The sequence below is a fragment of the Rutilus rutilus genome (assembly GCF_951802725.1).
Source record: "Rutilus rutilus genome assembly, chromosome: 15".
Classification (NCBI taxonomy): domain Eukaryota; kingdom Metazoa; phylum Chordata; class Actinopteri; order Cypriniformes; family Leuciscidae; genus Rutilus; species Rutilus rutilus.
This window is the reverse complement of record NC_140220.1, coordinates 2,199,013-2,211,058: the sequence shown is the minus strand read 5'-3', so window position 1 is coordinate 2,211,058 and position 12,046 is coordinate 2,199,013. Positions and strand designations below refer to the sequence as shown.

General features: G+C 38.5%; 1 protein-coding gene across 2 annotated transcripts in view; it reads right to left on the bottom strand.

Moving 5' to 3' along the window:
• dspb (desmoplakin b) overlaps nt 1-3,681 on the bottom strand; it is a 44,345-nt gene extending 40,664 nt beyond the window's left edge. For both annotated transcript variants that reach the window (XM_084431746.1, XM_084431747.1), the window contains exons 1-2: nt 3,269-3,681; nt 716-806 (exon numbers count right to left, since the gene is read on the bottom strand). In XM_084431746.1, the coding sequence (XP_084287872.1) occupies nt 716-806; nt 3,269-3,465 (288 nt within the window). In that variant the 5' untranslated portion in view covers nt 3,466-3,681. The remainder of the gene's footprint in view (nt 1-715; nt 807-3,268) is intronic.
• Between the last annotated feature and the right edge of the window lie 8,365 nt (nt 3,682-12,046).

The window sequence follows — 12,046 nt, the reverse complement described above, 5'->3', positions numbered from 1 at the left end:
TATTGGAAAACAAGACTTAATATCTTCAGTCATTTTGCTTCTCCAGTAAAAATGTATCTTAATTTATGAATGTTTCGATATTTGTGCTGGAAAACAAGACAAAAAGAAGAAAATAAAGAAGAAAATATTTTCTGCCGTGAAGGAAAGTGAAAATAATTACAAATAACTATAATATTTAAATATAAAAAAATGTGTACATGGGACTATTAATGATGTTTTTTTGGTACTTTTTTGTACTTGTGTTCCGCAGAAGAACAAACAGACTTCAGCTAATCTTTTTTTACATTATATATATTTTCTTATATTATTTTTATGATACATACCGGTAAATTAAAAAAAACACACAAAACAAAAATGAGAAAAAGGTGGTATGAGGTCATGATGAAAATAAAACAACAAAATGTGAATAATTAATTGAATATGTGTAAAGTAAAGAACTAAAAATAAACTATTATTTTAACACATGCACTATTCACATGTTTCACTTTCTTTTTCTCCAGAATGACTCATTACATGAGCCTTTTATTATCTGAGAAATGTGAATTATGTGCGTATGAACGCAGCAAACAGACTATCATGATTCTCATGACCTTTACGGCACATTTATGATCCTGTGAACGCTTAAATCCAAAGTGGAAGGTCAAACGTGTGTGTGTGTGTGTGTGTGTGTGTGTGTGTGTGTGTGTGTGTGTGTGTGTGTGTGTATGCTACTCACAGAATTTAATATGAATGCAGTCTTCTCCAGGTAATCCTGGCCCTGGCTCTGCAGAAACGAGATCCGCTGTTGCATTGACTGCAAGGCAGAACTAGGGGGACAAAAGAAATACTAAAAATCAGCTTTGCATCACAGGAATAAATTACATTTTAAAATGCATTCAAATAGAAAACATTTCTTTTAAATCATAATAATATTTAATATTTCAATTTGTTTTACTGCATCAAATAAATGCATAAATGCAGGCTTGGTAAACAGAGACTCAAAAAACACTCGTATTTATTCCAAACGTTTGACCAATACTGTGTGTAAATGCAATTTTCAGTGTGTTTAAGCACAGAGATGTATGAACGGGCTTTACGCTGTTCACCCTGCGAGAGTAAACACTTCTCCACAGACAACTGACAGATTCTTGGTGGTTTATGAACAGCTTGTTCTTCTCTGTTTTACTGCGATGCATTCCTGCGAAATCTCTCGGTCGAACCCGACGCAGAGACGCCCACCAGCCGGCGCAGGTCAAACAGCTCATTCACAATCAATCTCTTCCAATACGTCCTGACTTATATTTGTCAGGTTTTATTATATTACAGGTTTTATGTTTCCAGCTGAAATTTAGAGTTAGTTATAGATCTTTTATCCAATTACTAATCTAGATAAAGGCTGTTTAATGTTGTGCGAAGCAATCAAGCATATCAGCTTCTGTTGGAAAAATATACTTTTAAGAATTTTTAAAGCAAACGCTTTTAACTTTTCAAAAATATGCATCAAATTTAAAAGTTAAAAAGCAGCTTTAAAATGTAAAAAATACAAAATCATATATATATATATATATATATATATATATATATATATAATGATTTAATATACTATATATTTAAAACGTATATAAATAGTATATGTATGTATATAAGAAGTATTTTTTTAAAGCATATTTTTGAAAATTATTATTTATTATAATACAGTTTGTTTATATATATATATATATATAAATACATTTTAATAAACCATATTAAAATATGTTTTAATTTTATCTGGTGCATCATAGCCTATATATTAAAATATATTAAATATACAAAATTTAAAAAATGATATATTAAAATATGACATTATATTATTGAAAATATATTTAAAATATTATATATTTAAAAGTTTTTCATTATTATAATTTATTATTAAAACATATATAAAGCATTTTTAAAGCATATTGTTGAAAATAATATATATAAACATTAAAATAAATCCTTAAAATAAACTAAATTTAAATATTGTTTTATTTTATTTAATTTTATCTGGTGCATTATTTTACATTAATATCTTGAGTAGGCGTTTAAAACAAGTGAAACAAATGTAATATTTCAGTGCAAAAGTTCAGCAAATGAGATTATGCCAGTAAACAAACAGAAAACAGACACTTCTAAACGATGCGAGATGAGAGTCTCATTTGAATGGAGAATATGCATATGAATGCACAACAGAGTCGTTATTCATGTTTATGAGCAGTGGCTGTCAAATGACTCATGAACTTCTGTGGAGCGCCTGGATACGCTCGGCTTTTCCCGCAGGATCTGCAATAGATTTACAGGAAGCTTTGCTGGACAAGAGTCTGAAAGTGACCTGTAAACTCACGCAGAAACACAAAGAGCCACACAGAAGCAGCAGGGATTGTGTTACACCTGCCAGCACAGGCCTGCATTCAACATTACACAACCATGCTTTATAACCCTTTATAACTCATGTTCTGGCAGTTGTGACAGCCTCTGATGTGCATATATTATTAACCTTTGAACATCTGCTGTATTATAATACAGTTTCACTTTCTTGACTGAGCAGCACTATTTAAGGTTTACTGCATCACTCTTTGTTAAATAGGCCTACTTCTCTTTGCATTATTGTTTTTAAAACTAGTTTGAATGATCTAAATGGAAACCATTTTGTATCAAATTACATTTTTTCTTCGATGGAACACTGAATACTCACATTTTGCATGACATTTATTTTTGTTGTACACTGATCAATAATGCATGACAACATACAATTGCTGCTTTAACTCATCAAAATAAGTTAAGCAGTTTTCTATTTCTTTTTATGAGTTATAAGATTCAACTCATTTAATTTAAGTTGAAATGACTTAAACATTCAAGTTGATTGCTTAAATATTTAATGCAGCAACTTATTAACTGAAACGTTCGCAGACAAAAACAAATGTTGCATTAGCATATAGTGTAGGCTATGTTAATGCAAACTTTTAATCTAATGTAAATTATTATGTACACTGTAAAAAAAAGTTGCTGCTTTAATTTTTTTAAGTACAATCAACTTGGACGTTTAAGTCATTTCAACTTAAATTACATTAAACTGAAATTGTTAAAACTTGAATAACTTATAAAAAAAGTTGCTTAACTTATTTTGATGAGTTATGAGCAGTGTAAAACCATATGTTGTCATAACTTATTGATCATTATTTTTTACAGAGGTGAAATGACGCACACACTTGCAGTAGCCTACGTTACAAGCACACACACACAAAAACGCAGGTAACAGGTGTTTACTCACACTTGTCCCGCGCTCATCGAGCCTCTGGAGAAACTTTGGTCGTATCTCTCCACATATTCCTGTGTTAACCCATTATTCACATGCTGCACCACCGTCTCACTGCGCGCGTACGGATACGCGGGCGCGACGTTGATATCGCTGCGCGATCCGCGGCGTCCCATCATGTTGAGCCCGCGCTGCGAGCCGTACATGCTCATGATGACTGAGCCTCGGCTTTACACCTAAAATGGCGGAGTTTAAAAAGTGAACCTGAGATCAGACCCGCAGCTCCAGATGAAACCAGTCGTGAAGATCCTCCGAGCGCAGCTGGACTGACTGAGGACACAGGGAAGAGCCGCAGTTTAATGATCTGAAGTCACTCCCACAGACTCGCATCTGAACACACACACCCTCAACATGCAGTTTAATGATCTATAGTCACTCCCACAGACCCGCATCTGAACACACACATGCCTGAGGGAGGCGTCTCTCTCTCTCTGTGCACTGTTGAGGGAAGCTCACTATTTCATTCAACACAATGACATGTTTAAAGACATGTTTAAAACTATTTTCAGAAACACACTTGTTGCTAATGATCATGCATGCAGATTTATGACATTATTTTTAATTTATGAATTAAGAGAGCATATACGTAACGCTTTCCGAAATGCATTTGCATAACGATTTAAATGCATGGAATACATTCAAATGCATTAAATGCGTGTGAATGCATTCAATGCGTGTGAATGCATTCAATGCATTCAAGTCAATTAAATGCATTGAATGCATTAAATGCATAGAATGCATTAAATGCGTTTAAATGCACTAAAAGCATTGACATATATATTGTTTCTCCCATCTCATATTTTTCCCATTATAGGGACCCCACTGATCATTTAATCAATTAAACTTCAGTTTTTCATATTAGTAACTTGAAATGTACTGTGCACATATACAACTTGTACTTGTAAAATGTAAAATGGTGCAAGACTTTAAATGTTTTAAAACACTTTCCCTTTACGTAGGCTATTTACATATAATGCTTGTGAAATGAATGTTTTAACCTTTAATCTGGATGTTGAATTGAAAAAGTCCAAGTTCCCCAGAGATCATTTAAATGTGCATGCTGAAGTGTTTGCCACCAGTGATGGTTCTGGGTCAACAGGAAAGACGAGTATTTCTGTCAGTTTCTGTGATTAAGCTTTAATCACCCTTGGCACCTGATTAAAGATGTGGTGCACAGGTATGCCAGAAATCAAACAGGTTAACACAGGACACGGCTAATGCGTGCACATTAAACTCCAACTATCCGCACCAGTAAATGTGATCAGATGTGATGCTTTGCTTCTCTTCTGAAATGATCAGAGTGTGCTTGGGTGCGGTGTGTTGTGGCTCTGACTTTCTCAGAGCTCGTTCGCTGCAGTAAATACAGAACCTCTGCACGATGTAAATACAACTTCTGCATTCAGTAAAAGTGAATTGAACATGTTGCATGAGAGTCTTTCCGCATGCACACTGCTTTTTTCTCATATTCTGATTTTTTCTTACAATTGCAAGTTTACATCTCAAAATTCTGAATTGCTTTTCAGGAATTCTGAGTTTTTTAGTTTTCTGCTATGGAAAAAAATAAAAAGGATTATTGTGACTTTATCTCACAATTCAACTTCAACTTCAACTTTTATTTATTTATATAGCACATTTAATAGCAACGTTGTCGCCCAAAGTGCTTCACAGCTAACTAAAAACAGTAAGACATTCATGTATAAAGGCATATATGAAGGTAAGACCACACACTATAGCATAACAGTATAGTGAGGTCAGTGTAGAAAGAATTAAAATAGTGAAAACTAAAAGAGAGTAAATCTACAATGTACAATGCACTTAACTAAAAGCGAGGTTAAAAAGATACGTTTTTAATTGAGACTTAAAAATGTCTATTGTCTGAGCTAGCCGGATATAAGAGGGAAGACTGTTCCACTGGGAGCCACAACTGAGAAAGCTCGGTCACCCTTTGACTTCTTTTTAAGGGACTGTCAGCAGAAGTTGGTTCGTTGATCTGATTTGTACGATCCTAAAAGGTCAACAATGTAGTTTGGGAATATGTTATGCATTGCTTTAAAAACCATTAGTAACATCTTATACTCAATCCTGTAATGAACCGGTAGCCAATGAAGACAGCGTAGTACTGGAGTAATGTGGTGCCTTTCATTAGTGCCAGTCAGAAGCCATTCTGCACCAGCTGTAGACGACGCAGATGACGTTGGCAGATCCCTGCATAAAGAGAGTACAGTAGTCTAGTCTAGATGTAATAAAAGCATGGACGATGACCTCCAGATCTTTAAGTGAGAAGGGGTTTTATCTTAGAAATCACTCTAAGCTGATAAAAGCTATTCTTTACAACAGAATTTATCTGTTTGTCAAAGCTGAGCGATAAGTCGACTATTACACCAAGATTTCTCACACTATCTTTCACCGTCATTTCTAATGGAGCAAGGACATTGGCTATCTTCCCTTTGCAATTTTGTGGACCAAATATTGCAATTTCAGATTTTTTTTCATTAAGCTGGAGAAAGTTTTTAGACAGCCAAATTTTAAGCTCATTCAAACGGTCTAACAAAGACTTGAGGGATTGTTCGTTCCCGACTTTGAGAGGTAGATAGATCTGTTTGTCATCAGCATACATATGATAAGAAATGTCATAGCGATGACTAATAGATCCCAGAGGACACATGTACAGAGCAAACAATGTAGGACTCTTCTCAGAATTCTGAGGTATAAACTCGAAATTGCGAGAGAAAAAGTCAGAATTGTGGGATAAAAACCCGGAATTGTCAGAAAAAAGTTGGAATTGTGAGATATAAACTCGGAATTGTCAGAAAAAAGTCAGAATTGTGGGATAAAAACCTGGAATTGTCAGAAAAAAGTCGGAATTGTGAGATATAAACTCGGAATTGTCAGAAAAAAGTCAGAATTGTGGGATAAAAACCCGGAATTGTCAGAAAAAAGTCGGAATTGTGAGATATAAACTCGGAATTGTCAGAAAAAAGTCAGAATTGTGAGATATAAACTCGGAATTGTCCGAAAAAAGTCAGGATTGTGGGATAAAAACCCGGAATTGTCAGAAAAAAGTCGGAATTGTGAGATATAAACTCGGAATTGTTAGAAAAAGTCAGAATTGTGGGATAAAAACCCTGAATTGTCAGAAAAAAGTTAGAATTGTGAGATATAAACCTGGAATTGTCAGAAAAAAGTCAGAATTGTGGGATAAAAACCCGGAATTGTCAGAAAAAAGTCGGAATTGTTAGAAAAAGTCAGAATTGTGGGATAAAAATCTGGAATTGTGAGAAAAAAGTCGGAATTGTGAGATAAAAACCTGGAATTGTCAGAAAAAAGTTGGAATTGTGAGATATAAACTCGGAATTGTCAGAAAAAAGTCAGGATTGTGGGATAAAAACCCGGAATTGTCAGAAAAAAGTCGGAATTGTGAGATATAAACTCGGAATTGTTAGAAAAAGTCAGAATTGTGGGATAAAAACACGGAATTGTCAGAAAAAAGTTGGAATTGTGAGATAAAAACCTGGAATTGTTAGAAAAAGTCAGAATTGTGGGATAAAAACACGGAATTGTCAGAAAAAAGTCGGAATTGTGAGATATAAAATTGGAATTGTTAGAAAAAGTCAGAATTGTGGGATAAAAAACTGGAATTGTGAGAAAAAAGTCGGAATTGTGAGATAAAAACCTGGAATTGTCAGAAAAAAGTCAGAATTGTGAGAGATAAACTCGGAATTGTCAGAAAAAAGTCAGGATTGTGGGATAAAAACCCGGAATTGTCAGAAAAAAGTCGGAATTGTGAGATATAAACTCGGAATTGTTAGAAAAAGTCAGAATTGTGGGATAAAAACACGGAATTGTCAGAAAAAAGTTGGAATTGTGAGATATAAACTCAGAATTGTGGGATAAAAACCCGGAATTGTCCGAAAAAAGTCGGAATTGTGAGATATAAACTCAGAATTACGAGAAAAAGTATTAAAAAGTATCGCAATTACCTTTTTAAGTGCACGTTTTAAATGATTTACTTTTGTAACATGTTCCTGGTCTTATTGTGCACGCTTCAACAGTGCATGTTATTCCTGATTGTTTAGGCAATCAGAATGTAATAACGTACTGAGACTCTAAATACATCACATTACAGAAGTAAAATGTGTTGAAGAATGTGTTACGGATGACGCTTCACGTTGGCTTGAAAAGAACGCTGGTGTTTCTGTGGGTGTGAGCAGCCAGTAAGCCCAGACATGCAGCCGCAGTATTTCACACCAGGACGAGTGGATGAGCGCATCTGACCGCGCATACGGTCACACACACACACACACACACACAGAGAGAGAAAGAGAGAGAGGGAGAGAGAGAGAGAGGGAGTTTCTGCCTGTCACATTCGCTGGGTAAATCATTGCTCTGGGCTCATTTCTGAAGGTGTTTACTGCATGTCTCAGCCTGAAGCGCGTTCCATCTCACCAAACCTCTGACTGTCACCAAACACATAATCAGAAGCATTCATGAAAACACTTTCTCAGCAAGAAATCATGCACATCATTATTGCATAAGAAAGAAGGCTGAAAGAAGAGCAATGACATTTTGCGCTGCAATCACATTTTATGAATTAAACGGCTCGTAAATCATCAGAATGAAAGTATTATGCAAACATTAAAGACATTTTTCCATATACAGAACCTTTTGGCATAAAGGTCAAATCGATTCAAGAACCCTATGTTCTATAGCCTAGAGAACCACACTGAAGCTTTTCTTCTCAGAGTCTCAAACTGTGCTCAAATTAGCTCACGAAATGTCAGAAATCTCAAAAATGTCTCATCAAATGATTTGAGCTGCTATACAGTCAAACCACAAAATATTCAGACACCAGATATCATTTTTTATGTTTTTACTAGTGTTTGCAGGACACTAGAGTTCATTTATGTAAGTGAGGAAAGCAAAATAAAGTAAACTGTGACATATTATACCCAAAAATTCTTCATTCAGTGACTACCAGTGAAAATGTGAGAGCAAATATTATTCAGACACTTTGATCTGATCATGTTTTGCTGAAGTGTGTTTTCTTTAATTGCTAATGCTCTTTTTACACACAGACTGAACAAAATGAAGCATTGCTTGGTGATTGGTTGAGCTAAACTGGTATTATTGTGTAGTTAAATTTAACAAGCTGACAGATATTCAACATAATTCATGTGTGAGACAGTCTAACAGAAGGACGGACAAAACCAGTCAAATATCAACTGAGTTCTGCTCATATTTTATCACCATTTTCTAAACTATAGTGAATAAACTGATAATGTGAGAAATGTTGAAGGTGTCTGAATACATTTTGTTTTGACTGTATTTCATTTAATTTAATGCATTTTAAAGAAACATCTGATGTGAAGTTGACACTCTTTGACTGTATCGATGCACATTTAGAGGTCCATGTTTTTCAGAAGTCGCTCTAATGATTTTCCCAGAGCATCAGAAATATTAGGCTGTTCTTTACACACATTTACACATGCAAACATGTTCTGTCTTTTTCCCCCCGTGTCGCCTCTGGCGAGGGTGGAGATGATCAGGACGAAGCCTAACAGACGCTCACTGTAAAACACACAAACACACAGACATGCTGCAACTCTGCTGATCTTGGTTCACTGTGCATTTCATAAAACATGTCCGGGTTTCACTGCAAAACCAAGAGAAAACAATTATATTTTGCATAAAGAAAATGGAGCCTATTCTAAGGTTATTTTTTAGCAGTGTGACTTCATTTTCATGACAGTTAAGAAGCTAAATCTCATTACTGCAATGCAATGAATAAATAACTTAATGCATTAAGTATAGATTATGGAAATATATGGTGCAAAATGCCTTTAAATTAAGCTAATGCAAATTACTGTACAGCAATTACAGAAGTCATTTTTCATTCTAATGCTAAAATGCACAAAACAAAAAGAAACATGCTTATTTAGGATTAAAATACAATATTTAGATTTTTTTCTTTGGATTTTGAGGTGAAATATGAGCCAAAACCTGTTTCTGCGAGCTTCACCCATGTGTTATTGTGTAGCTGTTGGGCATGAGACTCAGGATAACATGATCTTTTAAACTCAAAGCTGGAATCATCTCCGAAATTATATGATTAACAAATTAACCTACGAGTAGGATACGTTTTGCTTGTTACAAATCCCTTCTATTGAGATGAGTAAAGCCATGATGAGTCTCAACAGGGTTATAATGACTCAGGACACGAGCATGTCATACTGTATGAGTTATGTTATTTACATCTTATGTCATTTAGTCTTCATTACAGTTTTTCTTGATTGCTTAAACACTATAACCAGGCTTTTGAACTAAAATTTATCAAAAAGCACACCCATTTCCCTAAACTATAAACTTTAAACACTATTCCCTGTTTAGACACGAGTCAGATTTGTTGAACTGTCACTGCAAAACTCTACACACAAATCCCTTCATTTCTCATTGCCTAGACTATGTTGTCATTTAGAAAGCACTAGCATTCAATATTGTTCACTCAAGTCAGCTCAGCTTCAGCTCAGTTAGCAGACAGTTACCCAGGTGGAAACACTAAGAGTCAAAATTGATCACACACCAATCAGATCCTTCAATAGATAGATAGAAGGGCCAGAGTCAGTTCATTGGGTTTTGGAACAATGGATCCAGAAAGACATGAAGGAAGAGGTTTGGGACACTGGAGTGGAGGAGGAAGAGGAGTAGATGGGACTGGAGGAACAGGTGAAGGAAGAGGATGAGGACACTGGAGTGGAGGAGGAGGAGGAGGAAGAGTAGATGGGACTGGAGGAAGAGGTGAAGGAAGAGGAGTAGATGGGACTGGAGGAACAGGTGAAGGAAGAGGATGAGGACACTGGAGTGGAGGAGGAGGAGGAGGAAGAGTAGATGGGACTGGAGGAAGAGGTGAAGGAAGAGGATGAGGACACTGGAGGAGGAGGAGGAGGAGTAGATGGGACTGGAGGAAGAGGTGAAGGAAGAGGATGAGGACACTGGAGTGAAGGAGGAGGAGAAGGAAGAGTAGATGGGACTGGAGGAAGAGGTGAAGGAAGAGGATGAGGACACTGGAGGAGGAGGAGGAGGAGTAGATGGGACTGGAGGAACAGGTGAAGGAAGAGGATGAGGACACTGGAGTGGAGGAGGAGGAGAAGGAAGAGTAGATGGGACTGGAGGAAGAGGTGAAGGAAGAGGATGAGGACACTGGAGGAGGAAGAGGAGGAGGACACTGGAGTGGAGGAGGAGAAGGAAGAGTAGATGGGACTGGAGAAAGAGGTGAAGGAAGAGGAGGAGGACACTGGAGTGGAGGAGGAGGAGGACACTGGAGTGGAGGAGGAGAAGGAAGAGTAGATGGGACTGGAGAAAGAGGTGAAGGAAGAGGAGGAGGAGGACACTGGAGTGGAGGAGGAGGAGGAGGAAGAGTAGATGGGACTGGAGGAAGAGGTGAAGGAAGAGGATGAGGACACTGGAGGAGGAAGAGGAGGAGGACACTGGAGTGGAGGAGGAGAAGGAAGAGTAGATGGGACTGGAGAAAGAGGTGAAGGAAGAGGAGGAGGACACTGGAGTGGAGGAGGAGGAGGAGTAGATGGGACTGGAGGAAGAGGTGAAGGAAGAGGATGAGGACACTGGAGGAGGAGGAGGAGGAAGAGGATGAGGACACTGGAGTGGAGGAGGAAGAAAGGGATGAGGACACTGGAGGAGGAGGAGGAGGAGGAGGAGGAGGAAGAGGATGAGGACACTGGAGTGGAGGAGTAGGAAGAGGATGAGGACACTGGAGGAGGAGGAGGAGGAGGAAGAGGATGAGGACACTGGAGTGGAGGAGGAGGAGTAGGAAGAGGATGAGGACACTGGAGGAGGAGGAGGAAGAGGATGAGGACACTGGAGTGGAGAAGGAGGAGGAGGAAGAGGACACTGGAGGAGGAGGAGGAGGAGGAGGAGGAAGAGGACGAGGACACTGGAGGAGGAGGAGGAGGAGGAAGAGGATAAGGACACTGGAGTGGAGGAGGAGGAGTAGGAAGAGGATGAGGACACTGGAGTGGAGGAGGAAGAGGATGAGGACACTGGAGTGGAGAAGGAGGAGGAGGAAGAGGACACTGGAGGAGGAGGAGGAGGAGGAAGAGGATGAGGACACTGGAGGAGGAGGAGGAGGAGGAGGAGGAGGAAGAGGATGAGGACACTGGAGTGGAGAAGGAGGAGGAGGAAGAGGACACTGGAGGAGGAGGAGGAGGAGGAAGAGGACACTGGAGGAGGAGGAGGAGGAGGAGGAAGAGGATGAGGACACTGGAGTGGAGAAGGAGGAGGAGGAAGAGGATGAGGAAACTGGAGGAGGAGGAGGAGGAGGAGGAAGAGGATGAGGACACTGGAGGAGGAGGAGGAGGAGGAGGAAGAGGAGGAGGACACTGGAGTGGAGAAGGAGGAGGAGGAGGAAGAAGAGGATGAGGACACTGGAGTGGAGAAGGAGGAGGAGGAAGAGGATGAGGACACTGGAGTGGAGAAGGAGGAGGAGGAGGAAGAAGAGGATGAGGACACTGGAGTGGAGAAGGAGGAGGAGGAGTAGATGGGACTGGAGGAAGAGGTGAAGGAAGAGGATGAGGACACTGGAGGAGGAAGAGGAGGAGGACACTGGAGTGGAGGAGGAGGAGTAGGAAGAGGAAGAGAATGAGGAAGGTGAAGGGAAAGGTCAAAGAGACAAGCACTACCACTCTTGCCCATGTCTTTGTCCATGGTGTGACTATGAGG